This window comes from Carcharodon carcharias, chromosome 1 (assembly GCF_017639515.1).
Source record: "Carcharodon carcharias isolate sCarCar2 chromosome 1, sCarCar2.pri, whole genome shotgun sequence".
Lineage (NCBI taxonomy): Eukaryota > Metazoa > Chordata > Chondrichthyes > Lamniformes > Lamnidae > Carcharodon > Carcharodon carcharias.
In genome coordinates, this window is record NC_054467.1 from 209,631,670 (window position 1) to 209,656,327 (window position 24,658).

Genomic DNA, 24,658 nt, shown 5'->3' on the forward strand with positions numbered 1-24,658 from the left:
GTATTCAGCTACCTTAGCCTTAATTTTAATCTCTAGTAATTTCTCAACAACAGATCTTGGGCTAACTGGTCCATAATTCCCTGGTTTTCCTATCTCTCATCTTCCTTAAGGAGCAGAATGGCATGCATAATTTTGCAATCTCATGGAATGCTTCCCAAATTGAGAGAACTTAGAAACTTATAGTTAGGCCACCTGCAATGTTCCCACCCACTTCATTTAAACTCTCAAATGCAAGTTATCTGGTCCTGGGGATTTGTCATCCTTTGTTGTTCTTTATATCATTAACATTTGTAACTATTCAGAAGTTATTTCATCTGAAACTTGCAGAGCCAGCAAAGAGCAGAGGAATAGCCTTATCAACTTAAGATGGACTTCCAAGCTCAGCAACAGAAATGGGAGGACAATGTATGAACTCAATGTGCTAACAGTCCATAAGTGTGGGCAGTCTCAACATAATTACTAGTATTTATGAATCCACAGAACGAAACTGGCCATAATTCAGCGACAGTTAATGCTTATTTGATTGTTTCACTCAGAATGCTGTGTAGAAAGTAGAAGAATTCACACGAGTATAGTTGGGTGTTTTTGCATGCATGAACTATGGCACATCATTGGGGGTAGTTAAGAGGATCTGAGATAAAAAGGATAAAATATAAAATTGAGAAATGGCATTCGCAGCATGACTTTTAAAAACATTTAACATTTTATATGCAAAACAAAGATCAAGATCTTAAAGCCTGAGATTCTGGTCCAGACCGAGGCAAATGGGGTGGACTGATGGCCAAGGAATTAGAAAATGAGACAGAATCAGATTCCACCTGAAGCCTCCCCTATTCCTTAACACTGCCACACTCCTGTGGGACATGCCATTGGTAGACCTCATGTCCGTTTCAGGATAAGTTCCTGGGCTACCTTGGCAATTCTGCCTTTTACACTCTGAAAATGCTGAGTGCTGGCATGAGTCCTAATGGCTTCCCAGGATCAGTCAAAAATCTTGCCAGAAGTAAGGTAATTGATCTGGGAGGGGATCGCTGATCTTACTGTACTGGAGTTATGGCTCCTGTTGGAGCTAGCCATCCTTGAGGGCCGCTTTCTCTTCTGTCCAAGAAGGAATTCCTTGTCCCAATCGTGGAATGGGTGTGTTCTGTTTACCCATCCCATCAGTGAATGAGAGCACTTAATCTTTCCATTTCCTGTGACATAAAAAATAGTAGTCTGGCTCCTGATGTATGACCTGGCTATTTCACAGGCCTTAAGGTATGATGGTTTTATTGCAGACTCGATGGGCTGAAGGGCCTCGTCTCATTGTGTGATTCTGTGATCCTGGGAGGTTTCTAAGCAATCTCTCTTTTTTCTAAAACTGTACACGCCAAAAATTTATCTCACGCCTTCCATTTAAGTTTGCCCATCCATGTTCAGAGACAGCCCTTTAGCCTTGCCATTTCTTCTGGCCTCTGTACTTGAATAGTCTCAATCACTGACAAATATCTCTGATCACTTCCTTGTCTACCCTACATTCACCCATCCATTTTCAATTATTTTTCTTTGTGCATGCACCCCCAGCGTTCCTTAGAATAAAAATCTTCCCAACCAATTTTTTTACAACTGCACTTCCAAAATTCCAACTTCCTAGCCTTTGGAATTTCTATTTACCTTAATAGCTCTGAAGCTGTTGACTTAGAGTCATAGAGTCATAGAGGTCTACAGCACAGAAAAAGGCCCTTCGGCCCATTAAGTCTGCACCAGTCAAACAAGTACCTAACTATTCTAATCCCACTTTCCAGCACTAGGCCCATAGCCTTGTATGCCATGGTATGTGCAAGTGCACATCCAAATACTTCTTAAATGTTATGAGGGTTTCTACTTCTACCACCCTTTCAGGCAGTGTGTTCCAGATTCCCATCACCCTCTGGGTGAAAAAATTCTTCCTCATATCCCCTCTAACCCTCCTGCCCTTTACCTTAAATCTATGTCCCCTGGCTATTGATCCTTCCACCATGGGGAAAAGTTTCTTCCTGTCTAATTTTCTTCCTTCCTTGTTCAACCACTGCTTCACCTGTACCCCTACCATTTTCATTCTCTTAAGTCCAAGGGACTCAGATATGAGAAAATCTGAGCTGGTTTAACCATCATCAAGAGATCTGGCTAGACCAATCAAGCTTTCTCGAGCCAATTTATCTTCCGCTAAAGCTGAACAGAATCATCCAGAAACATCCTACAGGTCAAAAATAACCCAAACTTCTTGATGTACTTTACCTTCTCTTCTAATTATCAACCTCGGTGACATTCTGAACTTATCGGCATTAGGTCCACACTGAGATTTTGTCTATTTAAGGGACCTTTATTTTGGTGCTTGTTTCGCTTAGACAGTGGGCCAACATTATCCATGAACTGCTTCTGTGTGTTTTTAATGCTGAAATTAGTTCCCTGAGCCTGAAAAGGGGACATAACCTTAAAATTAGAGCTAGGCAGTTCATGATGTCAGGATGCACATCTTCCTACAAAGAGTAGTGGATTTCTGAAACTCATAAAATAGAATGGAATGACCTTCAAAAAGCTGTTGAAGCTAGGTCTATTGAAAATCTCAGAACTGAGCTTGATAGATTTTTGTTAGGCAAGGGTTTTAAGAGTTACAGAACAAAGAAGGGTAGATGGAGTTAAGATACAGATCAACTATGATCTAATTGAATGGCAAACAGGCTCGAGAGGTTCCAATGGTAGCAGAGTTATAAACCAACAAAAGAAAGCTGATTTTCAGCAATATAAATCCAATGAGCTGGCACTTAAACATTGGTCCTCCATGTCCTGAGCTACGGAAGCATTAAATGTAAAAATGTCTAGAAAATAATGGCTCCTCCACCAAGCCAGCAATCCCTTTTAAACACTTAGGAGAGGGGGAAAGTTTTGAGCTCATATAGAGCTAGAAGTGACAACAGAGAAGGAGGATCATGTCACACATGATTACAACAAAATGGTAGAAGCTGAAGAGAATGAAAACGATTCTCTTGTGTCATCTTTAAATGTGATGTAAAAATGCATTTGAGGGGGCTGACCTTTCTTCAAGCATCATGGAACCACATGCAAAAAGCAAATTCTTATTGGGCTGATTTTTTTTTCTCTCCCTCTAGTGAAGCCAGACCCTCCAGAGATAATTGAAGTAAATACAATTCCTGACTCCCCTCGCAGACTGGAAGTTAAATGGAGGAATCCATTGACATGGCCGGAGCCAGATTCTATCCCTCTCAAGTACTTCCTGAGGTACAAGCCAGTCATTCTGGATGACTGGCAACATGTGAGTGTTTTTGTCTCTTAGTTCAGCTACAAATTGCAAACTGGAAATTGTGTTTCTTTTACCTAAGTGTCATTTCATGATTTTTTTTAGACAAAAAATAATGTTTTTAGTGCACCTAAGATGGGTTTTAAAGTAAACAAGGTAATTATTCATATAGGTCACTAATGATGGCTGACCTTTCCCTCCCGAGGGAATTATTTATCTGTCAACAATTAACGTAAAGTGCACAGTGGGTCTACCTGTGGGGATCAAATGCTTTACACTTGCACTTTGGGGCTTTATCTGAACTCTGTGGCCATGCTCTGGCTGAAAATGGACACACTTGGGTTAGAATTGGCCATTGACATGAAGAGAAGAGAAAATTTGGCTGCATCCTTGGCACTGAAGGTGAAATTTACCTTACAGAGACATACACAGTGGAAGCCCCATAAAAATATGTGATTCTTCAGAATTTTCTATTGCATAGAGTATTTCTCACTTGGCTTTCTTTCTCATTTAAAACAAAATAGTATTCTGTCAAGCAGTTTGATATCAGGTGTATGATATCTGGAATGTGATTTCTATGAAGACTAGGATACAATTTTAATATATTACACATTGATTTTTAAGATAGATGATCAAAGCAATTGTCTTAACAGGATTATACTTAAGTCATGGAGGTATGGTTTTGTAAAGTGCACTGAAACCCTGCAGAAATTTCTCTCAAAGTCCCATTAAATCTGCTCAACAGCTACAATGTTGAATGACTCAACAGCAATATATAATTTTGGAATAAAAGCAAAAATACTTTTGATGCTGGAGTTCTGAAATAAAAACCAAAAGTTTTGGAAAAACTCGGCAGATCTGGCAGCATCTGTGGAGCGAGAAACATAGTTAATGTTTCAAGTCCAGTATGACTCTTACAATTTTGAACCCTATCTTCCTTATATTTCCATTAATATAATGGAAATTATATACCCTGGAGACTATATTCCATCAATCTTGGCCCAGTTGGGTTGTCTGTGGGAAGGAAAGGAATGTAGCTGGAATAAGAGACAAGATAATAGGTTCTCAAAAACTTAAAAAATGATATAGATGATATCACTGGAAATATCCAGTAGCATGATGATCCCATCTTTGAAGCTGAGGTGGATTATCCCGCTATTTGGGCGATAGAAAAGGTAAAGTGGGAAGCAAAGATCTAACGAAATGACAATAGAACTAACAGTTACGCAAAAATAGTGGTGCAATCATGAATAATAGTCTTCAATAAGTGTTGGTGGCCAAAGATGGAGCCTAAATGGATGTGCTATAATGGTTAAAATATGAATATCAAGAACAAGCTAAACATACATCCCTGTTGGAGTGCTGAAGACTTGTGCCCCAGAAATAGCTGCGCCCTTAGACAAGCTGTCCCAATACAGCTATAACACTGACATCTTCCTGACAAAGTTGGCAATTGTCCAGGTATGTCCTGTGCATAAAAAAGGCAGGACAATTCCAATCTGTCCAACTACCACCACATCAGTCTACTCTCAATTGTCAGTAAAATGATGGAAGGTATCATCGACGATGCTATCAAATGACAATTATTCATCAATTACCTACTCAGTTGATCCGCAGTTTGGGTTTTGCCAGGACCACTCAGCTTCAAAGGGATAGATGGTGTTGCCAACGGTGATTTCAAGTGACAATTATCAATAGCCTGCTCAATGATGCTCAGTTTGGTTTTCACCTGGAGCAGTTGGCTCCAGAACCTTGCTCCAAACATGGACAAAAGAGCAGAATTGTAGAGGTGAAGTGAGAGTGACTACCCTTGACATAAAGGCAGCATTTGACTGAATGTTAAACCAGGGAACCCTAATGAAATTGAAATAAAAACAGAAAATGCTAAAATACTCAGCAGATCTGGCAGCACCTCCGGAGAGAGAACAAGGTGAACATCTCAGGTTGTGACCTTTCATCAAAATTGAAATTGAATTCAATGTGAATCAGGGGGAAAATCTTCACAGGTTGTATTCATATCAAATACAAAGGAAGATCGTTGTGATTGTTGAAGGCCAATCATCTCAGCTCCTGAACATTGCTGCAGGAGTCCCTCAGGGTGGTGTCTGAGGTCAAGCTGCTTTATCACTGACCTTTCCTCATCATGAGATCGGAGCTGGAGACATTTACTGCTGATTGCAAACCACTCAAGTCTGTAAGCTGCGAGTAACCTAGGACTTGTAAATTGCAAGCATATGCTGGGAGCACACAGCCTGGTTCTACACGGTGCCTCCCTGATATAAAGGCTGCGTAACATTTATATCTTTTACTTATCACATTTCACTATACTGCCAAGTACAATCTTTAGTTACATACTTAATAAGCAGAATTATTCAGACTGTAGGTGTGTCTCTTATCTTACTGGGAGGCTGGGAAATGCCTTGGTCCTAATGCCTCCCAGTCTGTGCTCTTATCACCCTAACATTTGTTTACCCATCCTGTGAAGGTCTTAAAAGTTTTATGACTTGTGATTGCTAGTTGGATTCCCATAGTACATACCTATCATGCCTATGAGTTGGCTATATTTCCCATCATGCTTAGAAAGAGCTCTCATAACTATATTTGTAAATTCTAAAGCTATTAATACATGTGAATCCTAATCAGTTACCCCACTTTACATAGTGTTCCATTATTTCGCAATTCCTAAGATAGTGAAGCAGTACATACCCACATCCAAGACATGGGCAACATCCAGGCTTGGGCTGATAAGTAACAAGTAACAACATTTCCACTACACAAGTGCCAAGCAATGACCATCTCCAAAAGGATAAAGCCTAATCACCTCCCCTTGACATTCAATGGCAATATCATCAACGTCATGGGAGTTACAATTGACATGAAACTATTGGGCAGGTCACATAAATACTGTGCTTCCAAGACCAGGTCAAAGGTTGGGTCTTCTGCAGCAAATGACTCACCTCCTGACTCCCCAGAAACTTTCTAACATCTACAAGGTACAAGTCGTGGGTGTTAGGGAATACTCTCCACATCTAGTACAGCTGCAGCAACAACTCAAGGAGCTCACAACATTCAGGACATAATAGCCTATTTGGTTGGCATCCCATCCACCTCCTCAAACATTTATTCCTTCACCACTGTTGCAATGTGGTTGCAGTGTGCACTGGCTTGAGTACAAAAATTGACTTAAGGACAGAAAGCAGCAAGTCATGGTAAATGGTTATTTTTCAGACTGGAGGATGGTAGACAGTAATGTTTCCCAAGGCTCAGTGCTAGGATGATTTTTTTTTTTTAATATTTATAAATGACTTGCATGGTGGAATGCAGTGTGAAAGATGGAGGTGTAGCAGACAGTGAGGATGGTACCAATTGACTGCAACAGGACATAGTTAGATGAAGGAACTGAAAGTATAGCAGTTACATTTGTTGATTACACTAAACTAGCTAGGAAAGAAAGTTGTCAAGAGGAGGTAAAGAGTCTACAAGGAGATATAGATAACGGGATATAAGTGAGCGGACAAAAATTTGGCAGGTGAAGTATAATGTGAGAAAATGTGAACCTGTCCACTTTAATGGGAAGAATAGAAAAGCAGCATATCATTTAAATGGAGAGAGATTGCAGAACTCGGTGGTACAGAGGGATCTGGGTGGCCTGGTACATGCATCACTAAAAGTGAGTATGCAGGTACAGCAAGTGATTAGGAAGGCACATGGAATGCTGATGTTTATTGCAAGGGGAATGGAATATAAAAGTAGGGAATTTTAACTGCAGCTGTACAGGGAATTGGTAAGACCATGTCTGGAGTATGTGCACAGTTTTGGTCTCCTTAGAAGAGAAAAGATACAATTGCATTAGAAGCAGTTGAGAGAAGGATCACTCGACTCATTCCTGGGATAAGAGGCTTATCTTATGAAGAAGAGTTGAGTAGTTTGGGCCTAATCCCATTGGAATTTGGAATAATGAAAGGTGATCTTATTGGAACAAATAAGATCCTGAGGGGACTTTGTAGGGTGGATACTGGGAGGATGTTTCCTCTTATGGGGGAGGCTAGAATTAAGGGTCACAATTTAAGAATAAGTGGGCTCTCTTTTAAGACAGAGATGAGGAGAACATTTTTCTCTCAGAGGGTTGTTGGTCTGTGGGACTCTCTTCCCCAGAAATCAGTGGAGGCTGGGTTATTGAGTTTATTCAAGGCTGAGTTAGGTAGATTTTTGATTGACAAATGAGTCAAGATACACGGGGCACGCAGGAAATTGGAGTTGAGACCACAATCAGATCAGTCATGATCTAATCGAATGGCAGAGCAGGTTCAAAGGACTGAATGGCCTACTCCTGTCCCTAAGTTCTATGTTCCTATGTTCTTATGTCTTAATTTAGGCTAGCAGAATGGGCAGAGCAGTGACATGTGGAATTTAATAGCAAAGTGTAAGGTGATGCATTTTGGCAGAACAGGTAGGGAGAGGCAATGTAGACTTAATGGCACAGTTCTAAAGAATCTGCAAAGAAGTGTGGGTGTTCATGTGCATAGATATTTGAAGGCATCAGTACATATTGGGAGAGTAATTAGCAAAGCATATGGGATCTTGGGCTTCATAAACAGAGGTATTAAATACAAAAACAGGGAAGATATGCTGAACTTTAAAAAGCTTCTGGTCAAGACACAGCTAGATTATTATGCCCTGTTCTGGTCACCATACTTTAGGAAGGATGTGAGGGCCGAGATAATACAGAGGAGATTTACTAGAATGGTTCCAGGGATGAGGGATTTTAGCTACAAGGTTAGGTTGAGGAAGCTGGACTTGTCGCGCTCGTACGTTTACTCCTTTACCTCTGTGGCAGGTTATGATGTGTCATCGCAGTTTCAGTGTATAAATTTATAGGGGAGGGATTTGTTGATTAAATAGGGGAGTTGATGATGAGACTGAGGCTGTTGGCCTACTTCTATTCCTTCTTTGGTTCTGTGGTAGGGGTTGTGTGTGCTTGGAACAAAGGAAATTAAGGGGTGATTTAATAGAGGTGGACAAATTTATGACAGATTTGAATAGATTAGACAACAAAAAGCTGTTCCTATTAACTGATGAAGGACTTGGGAGCACAGAGGGTGGTAGAAATGGAGACAATCAATGATTTCAAAAGGACCTTGGATGGGCACTTGAGGAAAATAAACTTGTAGGGTTATGGGGATAAAGTGGAAGAATGGGACAGACTCAGTTGCTCTCCAGGGAATCAACATGGACTCAGTGGGCCTAATGGCCTCCTTCTGTGTCGTAATGACACTATGGTTCTATACACAAGATACACTGCAGCGATTTGACAAGATTTGGCACCATCTTCTAAACCCGTGACTTCCACCACATAGAAAGACAAGAGCAGTAAGCACATGGGAACACCACGATCTCCAAGTTCCCTTCCAAGTCCCATGACATCTTAACTTGAAAATACATTGCACTATCATCACTGGTTCAAAATCCTGGATCTTCCTAACTAACTCACCACATGTCCACAGTGGTTCAAGAAGGCAGCTCACCACTACCTTCTTAAGGGCAATTAGGGGTGGGCAATAAATGCTGGCCTAGCCAACGATGCCCACTTCCTGAGAATTAATTTGAAAAAGTTCTCTAATGGCCTTGTGGAGAAATGTGGTAAATATAGGTAGATAGTTCTCTATCACCCTCTGTGGTATTGAACAGTGCAGACCAACTTATCTGTGGTCTGTGATGAGTTAACACATCTTAGTCAGGTAAGCAGTTGGAGAGCTATAATTTGCCTCAACCCCCTTAAGCTAAAGAGGTAAAGAAGCAGCAAGTGTCTTAGCTTCTGGTCACTATCCAACAACCCCTATTAGAAACTGTACTCAAAAGCACTGGTTTGTATTCAGCTATAGCACCCTGTACTATTGAATAGCTTTTTCAACATCACTGCCTTGACTCCCACAAAAGAAAGGTCACCTGGCTAGGATACTGGATTGCTATCAGTCCGCATAGAATCATATCTGAGCAAGAGTAATCTCCTTCAGAAGATGAGTGGAGTTGGTTGGACAAAAACATGCAACTGTCTATGTATAATTGTTTTAGAACCAGAAGCAGCTTACAAAGGAGTGTAGCCTAAACTAGCCATAAAAACTTACATGGCAGGTCCATATTATAAGTGGGAACATGTCTCCTTTAAGAAAGAAAACACAAATAATTAAAAACAAAGAAATACTGATTTTGCTTAAATAAGCCCTTAGAAAGGAAAAAATGAGCCTCATAGTTAGGTACAATTTATTAACCATCAAATACATTTAAATGTTTGGCATGTATAACAAATTGATCATGCACACAGAATGAATGAACTATATCTAGTCATCAGTTCTGTAATGAATTAACTGAAACACAAAACGCAATGGCAAGAACACCGCACCAGGCATGACTTTGACTTAATGTTTTTCATTAAAAGAATACTACAAAAATGTCATCTGTTATCAAATTGATGCGTTTTCGTATCCCTTGCTTTATCCATTTTTTTAAAGCCAGTACATCATAGAAGCTAAATGAATGATTTCCATGGAAACAGTTTTAGACTGAAGCCTCGACAATGTGCCCAAGAACAAAGGAGTAAAATAAAGGTTAAAGAACAAGAACAAAAAGGGAAATGTGACAGTTGAGCATTAAGGCAACATATTTTAGCCCGGGACTGGGTGACATCAGATACCTTGCCCAAGTTGCGAAGGGATTTGGGCTTTTCAGGACCATCTGGATGTCAGTCTGCGGTGATAACGATCATACATCTCTTGGTAGGAATAATGGCTACCTGCCAAAACTGTATTATTAATGCACACTTGGCAAAATGACATTAGCATGGTTTTTATCCCTTGTGTAGTGCTGCTTGATGTAGAAATCGTCTCCTAGAAGGGGGGGAAGGGGAAGGAAAGACTTTCATGAGATAGCTGTCACAGGAGACAGCTGAATAACTGATTTTTGCAATGCTAATGGTTCCGCAATGCACTGGGTATTGATTGCCCATTAATCTGACTACTGATGGTTGGGCAAAGTGACTTTTGGCAGCAGCACAAAGCCTTTAAGAAACAGACCCAGGAAGAGAGAGAGAGGAAAAAAATACATCTGAGGCATGTGACTTTGTAAGTCTGTGGCTATGGCCAGATTAAAGAAATGTGCAGTTCTTTGATATAACCTCCACATTGGCCTTTTCCATTTTTACAATGACCCTCAGACGATCGGAGCTATTGTAGTCCAGATGATATAGTTTAACTCCCAGGCTTTTGAGAATTGCAATTCTGAATTAAATTGCTAAATATTTACAAATGTTATTTACTCAAGAAACAAAACCTTTTTCTGTTAAAGAGCACACTTCAATTTATCAAATTGCTTCAGTCCTTAAAATATTCATAGGATTGCAGTTTAAAAAACAAAATAAAATAACACAATTTTTATCCCATGGTAATGTGCATTTTTTGTAGAAAATCAGGTTAGGAAAATCTCCTGATCTTAGCCAAGATCATGACATGTGTGCTCTACATTGCTCCTAGGCCATGGTTTCCACCCCATGCACTGATCCCTGCTGTGAGTGTGTGTGTGTATGCTGGTTTAGGACAACATCAAGCTTGGATGCAAAACCCATACAACCATTGTCCCAGTCAATGGATGTGACCCTTTGGACAAGATAGGGAGGGGCAATTAACAGCTCATGCAATCATATCTTAAAGCAAGTCAGCACTTTCATGAGAGGAGGCACAAAATTAGAAATGAAGGGCAATCAAATAAAACTATTTCCTGGATTTTGATAATTCTCACCTAGGGCGTATTCATGTTCCACTGATAGTCAACGCAGAATGAGAGTGGAATCAAACATGCTAGTTTAGTAGAAGAAAACTCAAGATATCTCATAGAAATATTAATTTGGGTGTATTCAGTCATCTTTTTGGCTAAATAAATGTTTACTAAGTGTGGTGATGTTGACTAAATGCTGCCATGAATTGTTTGGAAAGTAATATCAATAACCATTTTAAATAGTCAAATTATTATGCAGTGAGTTTAAATGGTTGCAGGCCCTTCTCTATAGAAACAAAGTGTAACTTGCAGTAATTTCTTCTTCTGCTTCCTAATTCTTTCTTCCCTTCTCCTGTAGCTGCTGGACTCACAGTGGAGCACAGTCCCATAGACATTAGCTGTCTCCAGTGCTTTAGCCTAGACTGTAAGGGGTTGATCTTGACTTTGTACAATAGTGCAAAGTGGGTGAGTGTGAGTCAACAGCCCGTTTTACATCTCACACAATTGTAATTCCGAGTGTCAACAAGCAATACGACCTGCAGAGCAGAGCGAAATCACAGCTAAGCCCTATCCTGTTCTCGATCAATTGCCAGACTTACCTGCTTTCAATTCAGTAATGATCAGGAGTTATGAATTATGAGTTATCAATTTTGCATGATTCTTTCATTCCTTAGTTGAGTGATACTGAAAAGCAAGTATAGCATGCCTATTGGCTCTTACCAGCTAACTCAACGCACACTGGAACATTAAACCTGGGACCTTCCTTGTTTGAATGGCTCAGTTCCATACTGGCTATTTCACTTACCAACTGAGCCAAAGGGAGAACTTATAAATTGCCATAATTACCCCTTTCAGCACTGAATGTCTTTTTCGGCTTTGAAGACACAAACACACCTGTTACGTCATAAAACATCTGCCGGACTGATGTTCTGCACCATTTGAAGGGGGAAAGTTATGGTGTAGAATTAGAGAAATGTATTAAAACAAAGAACAGACTTAATTCGTTCTGTTCTCAAATAAGCAACATGTTTTTAAAAATATTGGTGCAGAAACACTATCACAGAACTGAAGTAGTCGAACCTTCCATCTATGTTTAAAATGGGAACGTTCATCTATTCATGAAAATGCTTCGGCAAACCTTGCAAAAGAAAAGAAGCTGAAAAATGGAATGGGATCCCTCATATGAAAGCAATATGTTCCCACACATCAATTTTTCAAAAGAATCGCGAGCATAGTGCAAAACCACCAGAAGCTTTAATGCCGGATGTGATTCTGGTAATATTTTACTACAACTCAAATGACTGTGAGCTCAGTCATTCACATTATGAAACAATAGAGGAAACATTCTGAAATGCTTAAACATTTAAACAAAGAGAAAAGGTTTAGTTTGGCTCCAAAAGTATAGAAACGGGTTGCTAAGGAGAGAATAGCTGAAACAAAATGCTTTTGACAGTTCCCGGTATATGGACCCTGTTATATTGCCATCCCAGCCTACACCGCATAACAGGATTCCACTGTATTTATAGCTAATTCAACGCAGATTGGAAAGTTAAACCTGGGATTTACAGATTTTTTTTGTATTCCTTATTTTGTTTAGCTTAATGTTCTATTTATTCTTTCTTTTGTAAAGGCTCTAATTCCCGCTGAGATACAATTCTATGTGGGTGGCCACACTTCGGTACATTGCCCAAGTGCTCATTTTTCATTTGTGTGCCTGCTCATTGAATATTGATAAGTTATTCAACTGTGGAAGGATCACAGTTAAGCTCAATCCTGTCTATCAGAAGTCCGCGGGGAACTCAGCCCTCCAGGAACTCTTTTAAAGTGGTTAGTCTTCATTTGTGAGCCTATAGGCTGTTGCTTACGGTAGGGATGAGTGGGGAGGAGGAATCACAGGGAAAGTGAGTCCTATCCTCATCTAAAACGAACACATGTTCACTTTCCATTAGAGGTCACTAAATGGCATTGAGGCACAGAAACTCCTGCTGATCTTCAACCCATTCTAACCCAGGGAAATTGAGGCTAATTTTCATATCTGCCCTCTTTCCTGCACTGTCACCCCAGCTAATGTCAGCTATCTTAGCACACGCTGGGGATAAAACCTGAGACCTTCTTGTCTGTATGGCTCAAATTGATTTTTTTAAAGACAGAAATATGATCTATATTGTCCTTTTTGGAGAAAATGGTGGAGAAATCATACTGCAAAGTTGGATTTGCTTGCTTGATGCTTCTCAAAATGTTTTTGTGATTAACTGAAATTTAAAGCTAAATGTCAGATTGATCTGGTGCTAATTTCCCTAAATATTGAAACTGTGTCTTTTAATGCAATACAGCAATATATATTTCAAAATAGTGAAAAAATTTCAAGATTTAAACATCAGACAAAAAAATGACAAACGGAAAATGCCTCTTAGCTTTCCTGTAATAAGCAGGGAAAGCCTGAGAACTTTTCCTTCACTGTTTCATAATATTTCTTTTCTTTTAGTGCCTTCCATCTCTTTTATTGCCACTGGCATACCCCCAGGAAGATGGTGACTAGGGGATTTGCCCTTGGTCTTCTACGAACTCCAGCTATTTGCTTTATCACAAGTCCCAATGTTGAATCTCACTGGTATTTGCAAAGTGCAAGAAATGCCTAAGCTCTGCTGGGTATCACATCCTGATAGTTTAGTTGAGAGTGAGAATTAAGCTATCCTGCCTTATACACTAAGATTACTTTTTAGAATTTCAACACCTAATTGTTGGGATGTTGGCATGTTAAGGAGAAAAGCTTCAAACTCACTTCTGTATAATAATGCCTTTGCCTTGACAATGTCAAATTCAATGCTGGATCCCAAGATGCCTCCTGACATGAAATTATAAATGTTTAAGATAAGTACATTGTTGACCGCTTACAAAAGACATACTTAAGTAGATTTGATTTGTTCAGTTTGTCAGATTGGTGCAAATCGTTTGGAATCTTGAAGATAGTCATGAGTTACATGTGATAAACAACACAGAAACAAACCATTTGGCTCAACCAATCCATGTTGGCATTTAACTCCACTCGAGCCTTCACCCATCTTTCCTCATCAAACTCAATTAGCATAACCCTCCAATTTCCTTCTCCTTTATATGCTTATCTAGCTCCCTTTAAATGCATCTATACGATTCATCTCAACCACTCCCTGTGCTCAAGAGTTCCACATTCTCGCTACTCTTTGGCTAAAGAAGTTTCTTCAGAATTTCCTATTTGATTTGTCCCCTACAGGGGAGGGAGTAAAAGAGGAGGAGGCATTGCATTATTAGTTAAGGAGTCAGTTACTGTAGTAAGGAGAGATGATATCTTAGAGGGAGCATCGAGTGAAGCTTTGTGGGTAGAGCTCAGGAATAAAAAAAAGGCAGCCACATTGTTAGGTGTTTATTATAGACCCCCAGATAGTCAGCAGGAAATTGAAGAACAACTATGTGCACAATTCGCTGAGGTATGTAAAAACAATAACAATAAGGTAATTATTTTAGGTGATTTCAACTTTCCCAACATTAATTGGGATAGACATAGTGTTAAGGGCTTGGATGGAGTGGATTTCTTGAAATGTGTACAGGAGAACTTTTTAGGTCAATATGTAGAGGGTCCAACAAGGGACTGCGCAGTGCTGGACCTAATTCTGGGGGATGGAGCCGGACTGGTGGCTGAGGTGGTGGGGGAGCATTTTAGTGATAGCAACCACAACATGGTACAACTTAAGCTTGTTAAGGACAAAGAAATAGACAAGTTGCAAAAAAAAATTTTTGGATATGGGGAGAGCGGATTTTAGTAAAATAAGGCAGGATCTGGCCAAGGTAGAATGGGAACAGCTACTTGTGGGGAAATCTACAGAGGAGCAGTTGGGGGGGGGGGGGGGGGAACCATGGATGAACAGAGAGATTCAGGATACAATGAAAAGGAAAAGAGAGGCTTTTAGCAGGTATAAGGAGAGCAAATAAGTAGAGGCATTAGTGGAGTACAGAAAGTGCAGGGTGGAGCTTAAGAAAGCAATTGGGAGAGCAAAGACGGGATATGAGAAAGCTCTGGCTTTCAATGGGAAGAGGATAACCAGGGAAAGAGTGGGGCCCATTAGGAACCAAGGTGGCAATCTTTGGGTGGAGCCAGAAGACATCGCTAGCGTGTTGAACAAATACTTCACATCCGTCTTCACCTAAGAGAATGAAGATGAAGGTATGGAACTCGGGAGAGAGACTGTGAGGTTCTTGAGCAAATATAGGGAGTGACAAGGTATTGGAGGTGTTGGCAGACTTAAAAGAGGACAAATCTCCATGTCCCGATGATTTGTGTCCCAGACTGCTGAGGGAGGCAAGGGAAGATATCGTAGGGGCTCTGACCCAAACTTTTAATTCCTCCCTGGCCACGGGGGAGGTGCCAGAGGTCTGGAGAATGTGCTAATGTGCTTCCGCTATTTAAGAAGGGTTGTAGAGATAAGCCAGGGAACTACAGACCAGTGAGTCTCACGTCAGTGGTAGGGAAACTATTGGAGAAAATTCTGCAGGAGAGAATCTATCTCCACTTGGAGAGGCAAGGTTTGATCAGGGATAGTCAGCCTGGCTTTGTCAGAGGGAGGTCATGCCTAACAAATTTGATTGAATTTTTTGAGGAGGTGACCAGGTGTGTAGATGAGTGTAGTGCAGTTGATGTAGTTTATGTGGATTTCAGCAAAGCCTTTGACAAGGTCCCACATGGGAGATTTATAAAGAAGTCAAATGCACATGGGATACAGGGTAATTTGATAAGGTGGATTCAAAATTGGCTTAGTTGTAGGAGACAGAGGGTGATGACAGATGGCTGCTTTAGTGACTGGAAGCCTGTGTCCAGTGGCGTACCACAGGGATCTGTGCTTGGTCCCCTATTATTTGTCATTTATATAAACAACATAGATGACTATGTGGGAGTTAGGATTAGTAAATTTGCGGATGACATCAAGATTGGCCAGGTGATTAACAGTGAGTTTGAGTGTCTTGGTCTACAGGAAGATATAGACGGGATGGTCAAATGGACAGATAAGTGGCAGATGGAATTTAACCCTGAAAAGTGTGAGGTGATACACTTTGGAAGGAGTAATTTGACAAGGAAGTATTCAATGAACTGCATGACACTAGGAAGTTCCGAGGAACAAAGGGACCTTGGCGTGTGTGTCCATGGATCGCAGAAGGCGGAGGGGCATGTTAGTGGTGAAAAAGGCATTTGGGACACTTGCCTTTATCAATTGAGGCATAGATTACAAAAGTAGGGAGGTCATGTTGGAGTTGTATAGAACCTTGGTGAGGCCACAGCTGGAGTACTGTGTGCAGTTCTGGTTGCCACATTATAGGAAGGATGTGATTGCACTCGAGGGGGTGCAGAGGAGATTCACCAAGATGTTGTCTGGGATGAAACATTTAAGTTATGAAGAGAGGTTGGATAGGCTTGGGTTGTTTTCGTTGGAGTAGAGAATACTGAGGGGTGACCTGATTGAGGTACACAAGATTATGAGGGGCATGGACAGTGTGGATAGGGAGCAGCTGTTCCCCTTAGTTGAAGGGTCAGTCACAAGGGGACACAAGTTCAAGGTGAGGGGCAGGAGGTTTAGGGGGGATGTGAGGAAAAAATCTTTTATCCAGAGGGTGGTGATGGTCTGGAATGCGCTGCCTGGGAGGGTGTTGGAGGCGGGTCGCCTCACATCCTTTAAAAAATACTTGGATGAGCACTTGGCACGTCATAACATTCAAGTCTATGAGCCAAGTGCTTGTGAATGGGATTAGGTAGGTCAGGTGTTTCTCACGTGCCGGTGCAGACTCGATAGGCCAAAGGGCCTCTCCTGCACTCTGTGATTCTGTGATTTCTCAGTTGGGCTCGGCATCAATGATAAATATGCATGAAACACTGTTTGTCCATACTAATATACCTGTTTTGGCTAACCATTGTATCATAGAAAAGAACTTGCACTTATACAGTGGCCTTCGCATCCTCAGGATTTCCGAAAGCATTTCACAGTCAATTACTTTTGAACTGCAGCCACAATTGTTATATGGGAAAAGCAGCAGCAGCCACTTTGCACATAGCTTGGTTTCACAAACAGCAATGAGAAAAATGATCAAATAAGATTTTAGTGGTGTTAGTTGAGGAATAAACATTAGCCAGACACAATAAGAACTTCCATGCCATTCCTTGAATTGTGCAAGGAAAATTTTGATACACATAGCTTATCCATTTTAATTAATTTTAGTCAAATCTTATCCATTACACAAGGGGAATGAAATTTTAAAGTAGGGATGTTTTGCTACAGTTGTATAGGGTATTGGTGAGGCCATGTCTAGAGTACTGTGTACAGTTTTGGTCTCCTTATTTAAGAAAGGATATAGATGAGTTCGAGGCAATTCAGAGAAGATTCACTCAATTGATAACTTGGGATGGTTATCTTATGAAGAAAGATTGGACAGGCTGAGGCTGTGCCCATTGGAGTTTAGAAGTTTGAGAGGTGATCTTATTGAGAAACATAAGATCCAGAGGGGACTTGACAGGGTGGATGCTGAAAGAATGATTCCCGTTGCGGGAGAGACTAAAACTAGGGGACACAGTTTTCAAGAAAAGGGTCTCTCATTTAAGATGGAGATGAACCCTCTCTCAGTGGGTTGTGAGTATTTGGAACTCTTCCCCAGAAAGTTGTGGAGGCAGGATCATTCAATATTTTTAAGGCAGGGGTAGGCAAATTCTTGTCCAACAAGGGAGCCAAAGGATATCGGGATAGGCAGGAATAAGGAGTTGAGGCTACAATCAGATCAGCCATGATCTTATTAAATAGTGGAGCAGGCTCAAAGGGGATGAATAGCCTACTCTGGCTCCTAATTTGAATGTTCATATATGGAATTGGCATAACTACAATTGCTGTAATAAAGGTATGGAAGCTAGCAGAATAGAACACTTATGTGGAAAAGTACTTTTAATGACAGATTATCAGGTGTCAGCAATCCGCACCAATTTTATCCTTTGGCCGACATCTGCAAAACTAATTATTTGTTCATTTACATAATTGCTGTTTTTGGGACCTTGCTGTGTGCAAATTGGCATTTGGGATTCCCAATGTTGGCCCTCTTTAAAGTTTGCTGCTCCATTTGATGTTTAGCAGACAGGTAGTCTTGAGTAGCAGCCTCAAGAATTAGGTACCTCATTTCAAGGCATTCCTAGTGATACTCCTGACACACCCTTCCACACACTGTACTGAACTAACTATGAGGTTACAGATTGTAATGGTGTATAAGTTAATGTTGCTAATCCCCCACAGCATCTCATGAATGTCCACTTTTGGACTACCAGATCATTATTTACTCTGTCCCACTTAGTGTGGCATTAGCGCCACACTAAAGTATTAAGATATGTAGAACTCTGGGAGATGCAAATTTCTGGTACAGTTAATAAATCTCAATAATTTTATTTGTAAACTATATTCTGCAGATACAGTTATCTTTAAATTTGGCTATACACAATGTTTTGTCCTCACTAAGCACTTTCTATACACATTAGGCGGAATATCCAGTGACTAATGTATTCAAATAATGTAAACAGCTGCATATATTATTTTTTAAAAGTTCATACCAAATGTTTATCAATTTAATCAACTGCACTTTCAAAAAATTGCTCACTTGGCTAAGACCTTGCTTTTCTGACTGAAGCAAAGGCCTCAATGTCAAACCACATCTCCCCAACACAAACCTTTCCACCCCAACCCCATGACAGGCAGGGAAAGTTGTGGGGGTGTTAAACCATAAAAAGCACAAAATACAACCTTAACCCCTTATCTAGACAAGTTACAGCACCAAGTTTTGTGGCAGGTTTGAATGTCCAACCTTGGAGAGGTGAGACACTTCATTAGCATATTTAAATAAATTTTTGGCTATGCAATTAGAAGCCGGATTTAAATTTAACAAATACTGCATGAGTTTCCCAAGAATCAGGAAACACAGTAATATGATGGAGTCGGGAGTTGCTGACTCCCAAAAGGCCTCTTACAGCACTTTTTGTGGACCTGGAGGAGGAAGAGTGCTTTCCCTCCATGCAGCCAATCCTAACTTCTCCCTAGACAATCATGATAGCCAACCACTTCCTCCAGTATTGAAGGCCTCTCTCCCCCCACTGTCTGTGATCACAGTCAACCACCCCTAACCCAAGTTCTGATCTGCAGCCTGCCAATCCCTGATTGCCAGAGTCCGACCCCTAAGGTCAATGGCTGCAGCCTTGAACCACTGACAGTGGTTTTCCTGTCTGGCAGTTGGCCAGCATGTGAATGTGGCCGGCTGCTTGGTGAGAAACAGAATTTAAAAATTTTAATGAGGTCCAGTTAGGTTAAATTTGACAGGATTCCTGTGTCTCTGTCCACTTTTGGCTTCCTCCCCACCTCCTGGTACATACTGGAGCCAATGATCTTGGTTTTGTTTGTGTTATACTTCAGCTGGTTACTAAGAAAGTTCAGTAGAGTGGGGATTATTCACTCTATTTCCAACTTTCCTTTCCTCTTCTGCTGGATGCCTTCCCCCAACAACAACAACATTTTTGGGAATAATAAAATATCGCAAGGTAATTCACTAAACATTATCAAACAAAACTTGACCAAACACATGGCCAAAGAGTAGGTTTTTAAGGAGCATCTTAAAGAATGAAAGAGAGGTGGACAGGTAGAGAGGTGTAGATGGGGAATTCTAGAACATAGTACCTAGGCAACTGAAGGCATGGCCGCCAATGATTTAGTGATTAAAGTCAAGGACGTTTAAGAGGGCATAATTTGAGGCGTGCAGATATCTGGAGGGTTAAGGCTGGAGGAAATTACAGAGGCAGGGAGGGGAGAGGAATTTGCAAAGAAGGATAAGAATTTTAAAATCCAGCAAATTCCCTGAAAACTTGCATACTCTCCCAAATTTGTCTCTTCGACACTGGTCGCTATAACTTGGTGAGCCACAGGGTAACTAAAAATTGGTTTGTACCTGGAATTCACCAAATAATGATTGATTAATATCAGACATGTTCCTGAAATATGTTGTTCTGCTGAGGGACCAAATAGAAATTAAGCAGAGAAGGAAAATCCAAGACAAAGTCACTATAAGGAACAATTCTTGCTCAACTTTTTCAACTTATCTATTGCTTTGTTGGACAATGTACCAGGTTCAGGGAAGCTTAAAGGAATATTGAGGCAAGAAAATAAATAAAGAATCACCAGTTCTGCACTATCATATTCAGTATTTGACATGTGAAGAACAACATGTGGTCGATGTGTTGAAAAGTATGAGCTTGAGCAGAACCAGGCTGGTCGAAAACATGGTCTGGATCCTCACAGGACTCATGTCTCATCCAACTTCTATAAATAAAAAGTTTACGAAAATGTATCAGGAGAACATTATAATGTACTGGCTGCTCAACCCCTTGATAGTTTTCTCAATTTAATGTCAGAATTTTCCTGGAATTTGAAAGATCTAGATGATAGTCTTCTCATCTTGACACCCAAAAGCCCTTATCAGTTAAGAAATGGTTTTCTTATAATGATATAAGCCCAAGAATTCCCTCCCTGAATGTCTTCATATCTCTACCTCTCACTCCTTCATTAAGATGCACCTCAAAACTTACCCCTTTGACCAAGTTTTGGTCTCCTCCTCTTCACGTGCCTTTCTCTGCCCAAAGGCGGGTCTGAGTCAGAGTGTCACCATCTCCACCAGAGGCAGGGCAATAAGGCAGGTCTTGAATCCACCCCTGCCAGAACAGGGATTGAAGCCCATGCTGTTGGCACCAACCTAATCCACACCAGCCATCCAGCAACCCCCCTAACAAGGAGTCTCAGTTGCTGTGGCAACATGCACTGTTACATGCATTTTGTAGTCTGGAGCTATGGATAGTGATAATAGGTTCCATTTCTTTCCAGGAACCTCTCCTGCTCTTACCGTCTTCCATTAGCATATGTTGGAAGGATTTCCAAGTTGATATTTGTTTGGCCACGTTATGAACCCACCTTCCTTGGCCATCAAGTCCTGGAGTGGGACTTCAACCCAGAGTTTCTGGCTCTGGGGCAGGGACAATACCCAATGCACCACAGGACCTCCTTACAGGAGCATTACACAATGTCATTAAATGAGTATTTTTGCAATGCTATATTTTTGACAGCGTTTAAAATGATGCGAATGTCAGTTAAAAGCAAATAAAATAAATGTAAGATGTTTTAAATCATACATAGATGCAAATTAATTTAATTCAAAAATTAGGAAAAATTGCGTATAAAAAGATTTTGATATAATTTGAGTTGTGGGAGTGAAGGGAATGCATTTTTCAATAATAATGTAAAGTAAATTCAATTGAATATTAAAAGTTATTCATATATAGTTGCTTTAACTTGTATATTCTACGTATTTTTATTTAATTATTATTTTTCAGAGGTATGAAATACCATTGCTCCATATGCCATTCCACTAATTAGGACAGCCATTACTAGTAAAATCAACAACATGAATTTCAGTAACAGGGTCAAGCTAGTTTACATAGAGTAAACCATAAGGTAGACAGAAAAATTGTTGTAAGTCTTCATACCAAACTGAGAGGTGTATTACAAAATTTGCTAGGATTACTGGCATTTGCTTCCATAGCGAATGTAGATACAATATGTATCTCCAAAACCTGGCTAGATAATAGCTTTGGAGTGAAAGTGAAGTTGAAATAGAGTTCTGTAAAGAAAGGTTGGGTTGCAAGGAGGGGCTATAGTTTTATTTGTTAAAGAAGACATAACTGTAATAAAAGCAGCAGCTGTGCAGACTGCTGGTCCAAGATTGATCTTAACACATGCTATAGGCCTCCAAAGAAATAGATATAGCAGGTCAGGGAACTTTGAAAACAGAAAAGCAGCAGAACAGCGGAGTGTTATTTTGGCGAATGTTAACTATCCTTCCACAAAGGAACCTGCTAACCACATAAGGCGGAAATTTCCGAGCCCTCTGGCGGCAGGCGGGATAAGTGGCGTGTGCGGAAAATATGGCGGGACCCACTTCGCGACGGCGTGAAGGCAGGTTGCAATCTTCCACCATCAGTCGGCGGGGAGCTAATTGTAATTCATTAGCATATAATTAAAAGGCCATCCTGCCAGTCTCTTGGAACTACGTTATATCGTCCATCCGTGTCCGCAGGAAAGCAAGCTGACATGTTGCACAACAGCACACAGGCAACGTGCACTTGGTGGCCTTCACTTTGGGGAAACTGAGGTGAGTGAGCAGCAGTGTTCACCACAGTTCACCTCATGTTTACAGGCCTCAGGGGCGCCTAGGGTGGGGGAAACTGATGCCTGGCCCCGCAGGCGACTGCTGAGGGGTGGGGGGTTGTCTGGGGGCAAGTGCTGGCCAGCCTCAGAGGTGACTGCTGAGATGGAGGGTTCAAGTGCTGCCCTGGTGCTGCATCCTGCGTACAGGCAATCGAGGTGGGGGGCAGGGTAAGCGAGGGGAGTGGCTACATTTTTGGGACACCAGTATAAACTGACCATGCCTCTGCAACTAAGACAGATCAGGCGCAGCCACAGGGATATGATTGGGGTCAGGCTCCTAGCCTGCCCGCCCATGCAAGCAACACGGAGGCACCAAAGGGCCACCAAGCGCTCCATACCTTACCCACGCACCCCTCAGCACAGTCTTCGAGTCCTCCACCACTTTATTGAACCACGGAGCAGTTGGACTGCACACATTGTACAATCTCCTCACCAATGCTGGCCATGTAGCAGTCTCTGCTGGAGGTGCTCACAGCCCCTTGCAATCTCAGCATCCTGGTTTGGACCATTGTCCCCCATGTCGCAGGTTGACAGGGCAGCCTTGCAGCGCACTCAAGTCTGGCCATCTAAGGGGTGACCAGCATTCTCCGGGAAGCATTAAGAGGCGGTCACACAGGACCTGGAAAGGTGCTAAGTGCAGCCATGATAACCACATCTCTCTCTCTCCCTTTCATGCTGCAGGAGGATCACGTCAGAATCATAGACCCTGGTGACCTGGCTGTATGCCTGATGGCCTATAGAGAGCGTAGAAGACGGCGGAAAGAGCAACTGAAGTGCCTGGCCATGGAAAGGCAGGAGCACTACCTCAAGAAGAAGGGGCAGCAGGGGCTCCCACACATTGTGGCTGGTTGGCGCCTAGCACCACCCAGGGTCTATAGATGTCACCTGCCATTCCTGCAGATGACTGAGAACCAGTGTCACCAATGACTGTGCCCGTCTAGGGTTCTGATCACTCACATCTACCACTTACTGCAGGACTTGGCGCCAAGGGGAAATGGAGGGCATGCCATGCCAGTGGCTGTGAAAGTAACAGCGGTGCTCAATTTCTATGCCAGTGGCTCCTTTCAGGGCTCCACAGGTGACCTCTGTGGGGTTTCACAATCTGTCACCCACAAATGCATTCATGAGGTCACGGATGCCATCTGCTCCATGGTACACAAATTTGTGCATTTCACCTGGGACCAGGACTGCCAGGATACAAGGATTTGCCCTGACCTTGGGATTCCCATAGGTGCAGGATGTAAATCACTGCACTCATGTGGTGCTCAGGTCTCCATCGTTACACTCAGTGTACTTTATCAACCGCAAGGGCTTCCACTCACTGAACGTGCAGCTGGTATGCGACCACCAGAAAAGTATCCTGCAGGTGTGCGCACTGTTTCCAGGGATTGTGCATGACACCTACATGCTGAGTCACTCGCAGATCCCTGCAGTCTTCCAGGGTCCACAGAGGCTGCAGAGTTGGCTCCTTGGGGACAAGGGCTACCTGCAGCGACCATGGCTGATGACACCCGTGCGGCGGCCTCAGACTACAGCAGAGCGACACTATAATGAGGCTCATGTTGCACCTCACAACTTGGTGGTGCAGACTGTCAGGATGCTGAAGATGCGGTTCCAGTGCCTGGACCGGTCTGGTGGAGCCCTGCAATACAGGCCGCAGTGGATGTCATGCATCGTCATCATCTGCTGCACCCTTTACAACCTGGCACTGCATCGAGGTGAGGAGCTGGTGGACGAGGAGATGGAGGAGCTGCTTGCCTCTGCTGATCAGGAGGACGTCGACAGGAATAAGGGTGAGGGGATCCTGGGTGGTGACAGCGACGGGAATAAGGCTCTCACACTGGCTGGACAAGGCAGGTGCACTTTGGAAGGCCCTCATAGCTACCAGATTTGTGGAAGGTGATGACAGCATGCAGTGAGGTGTCCCTGTAGATCTTCATATCGCAGTCTTGAACGTTTGACTCCAGTCTGGCTTATGGCAGCACCCATACCCTCTGTGAGAATGCTCCTGTCATGGAGATGCCCAGTGGAGGCCCTAAAAGTCACTTGATCGCAGGAGGATGATGACATCATGCAGTGAGGACACTCCATAGATCTTCACATAGCTTCTGAGAATGTCTGACTCCTGTCTGGCCGAGGGCAGCTCGCTTACACTCCCTGATTGGGGACATCTCAGAGATGCAGCCATGAAACTTTAGGCATATCTGATGCTGTGTCCACCTTCAGCACCCGAGCCCTTCAGGAGCTGGTGCACAGCATCATTGGTTGCAGATGCTGGTCTGATGGGGGCCAGCCCCACCTTAAAGGTGCTGAGAGC

At 42.0% G+C, this 24,658-nt stretch overlaps 1 protein-coding gene across 4 annotated transcripts in view; it reads left to right on the forward strand.

Annotated features, from left to right (window-relative positions):
• Window positions 1–24,658, forward strand: part of cntfr (ciliary neurotrophic factor receptor) — a 362,323-nt gene that overhangs the window by 285,270 nt on the left and 52,395 nt on the right. For all 4 annotated transcript variants that reach the window (XM_041191309.1, XM_041191328.1, XM_041191318.1 and 1 more), the window contains exon 6: window positions 3,129–3,292. In XM_041191309.1, coding sequence (XP_041047243.1) covers window positions 3,129–3,292 — 164 coding nt within the window. The remainder of the gene's footprint in view (window positions 1–3,128; window positions 3,293–24,658) is intronic.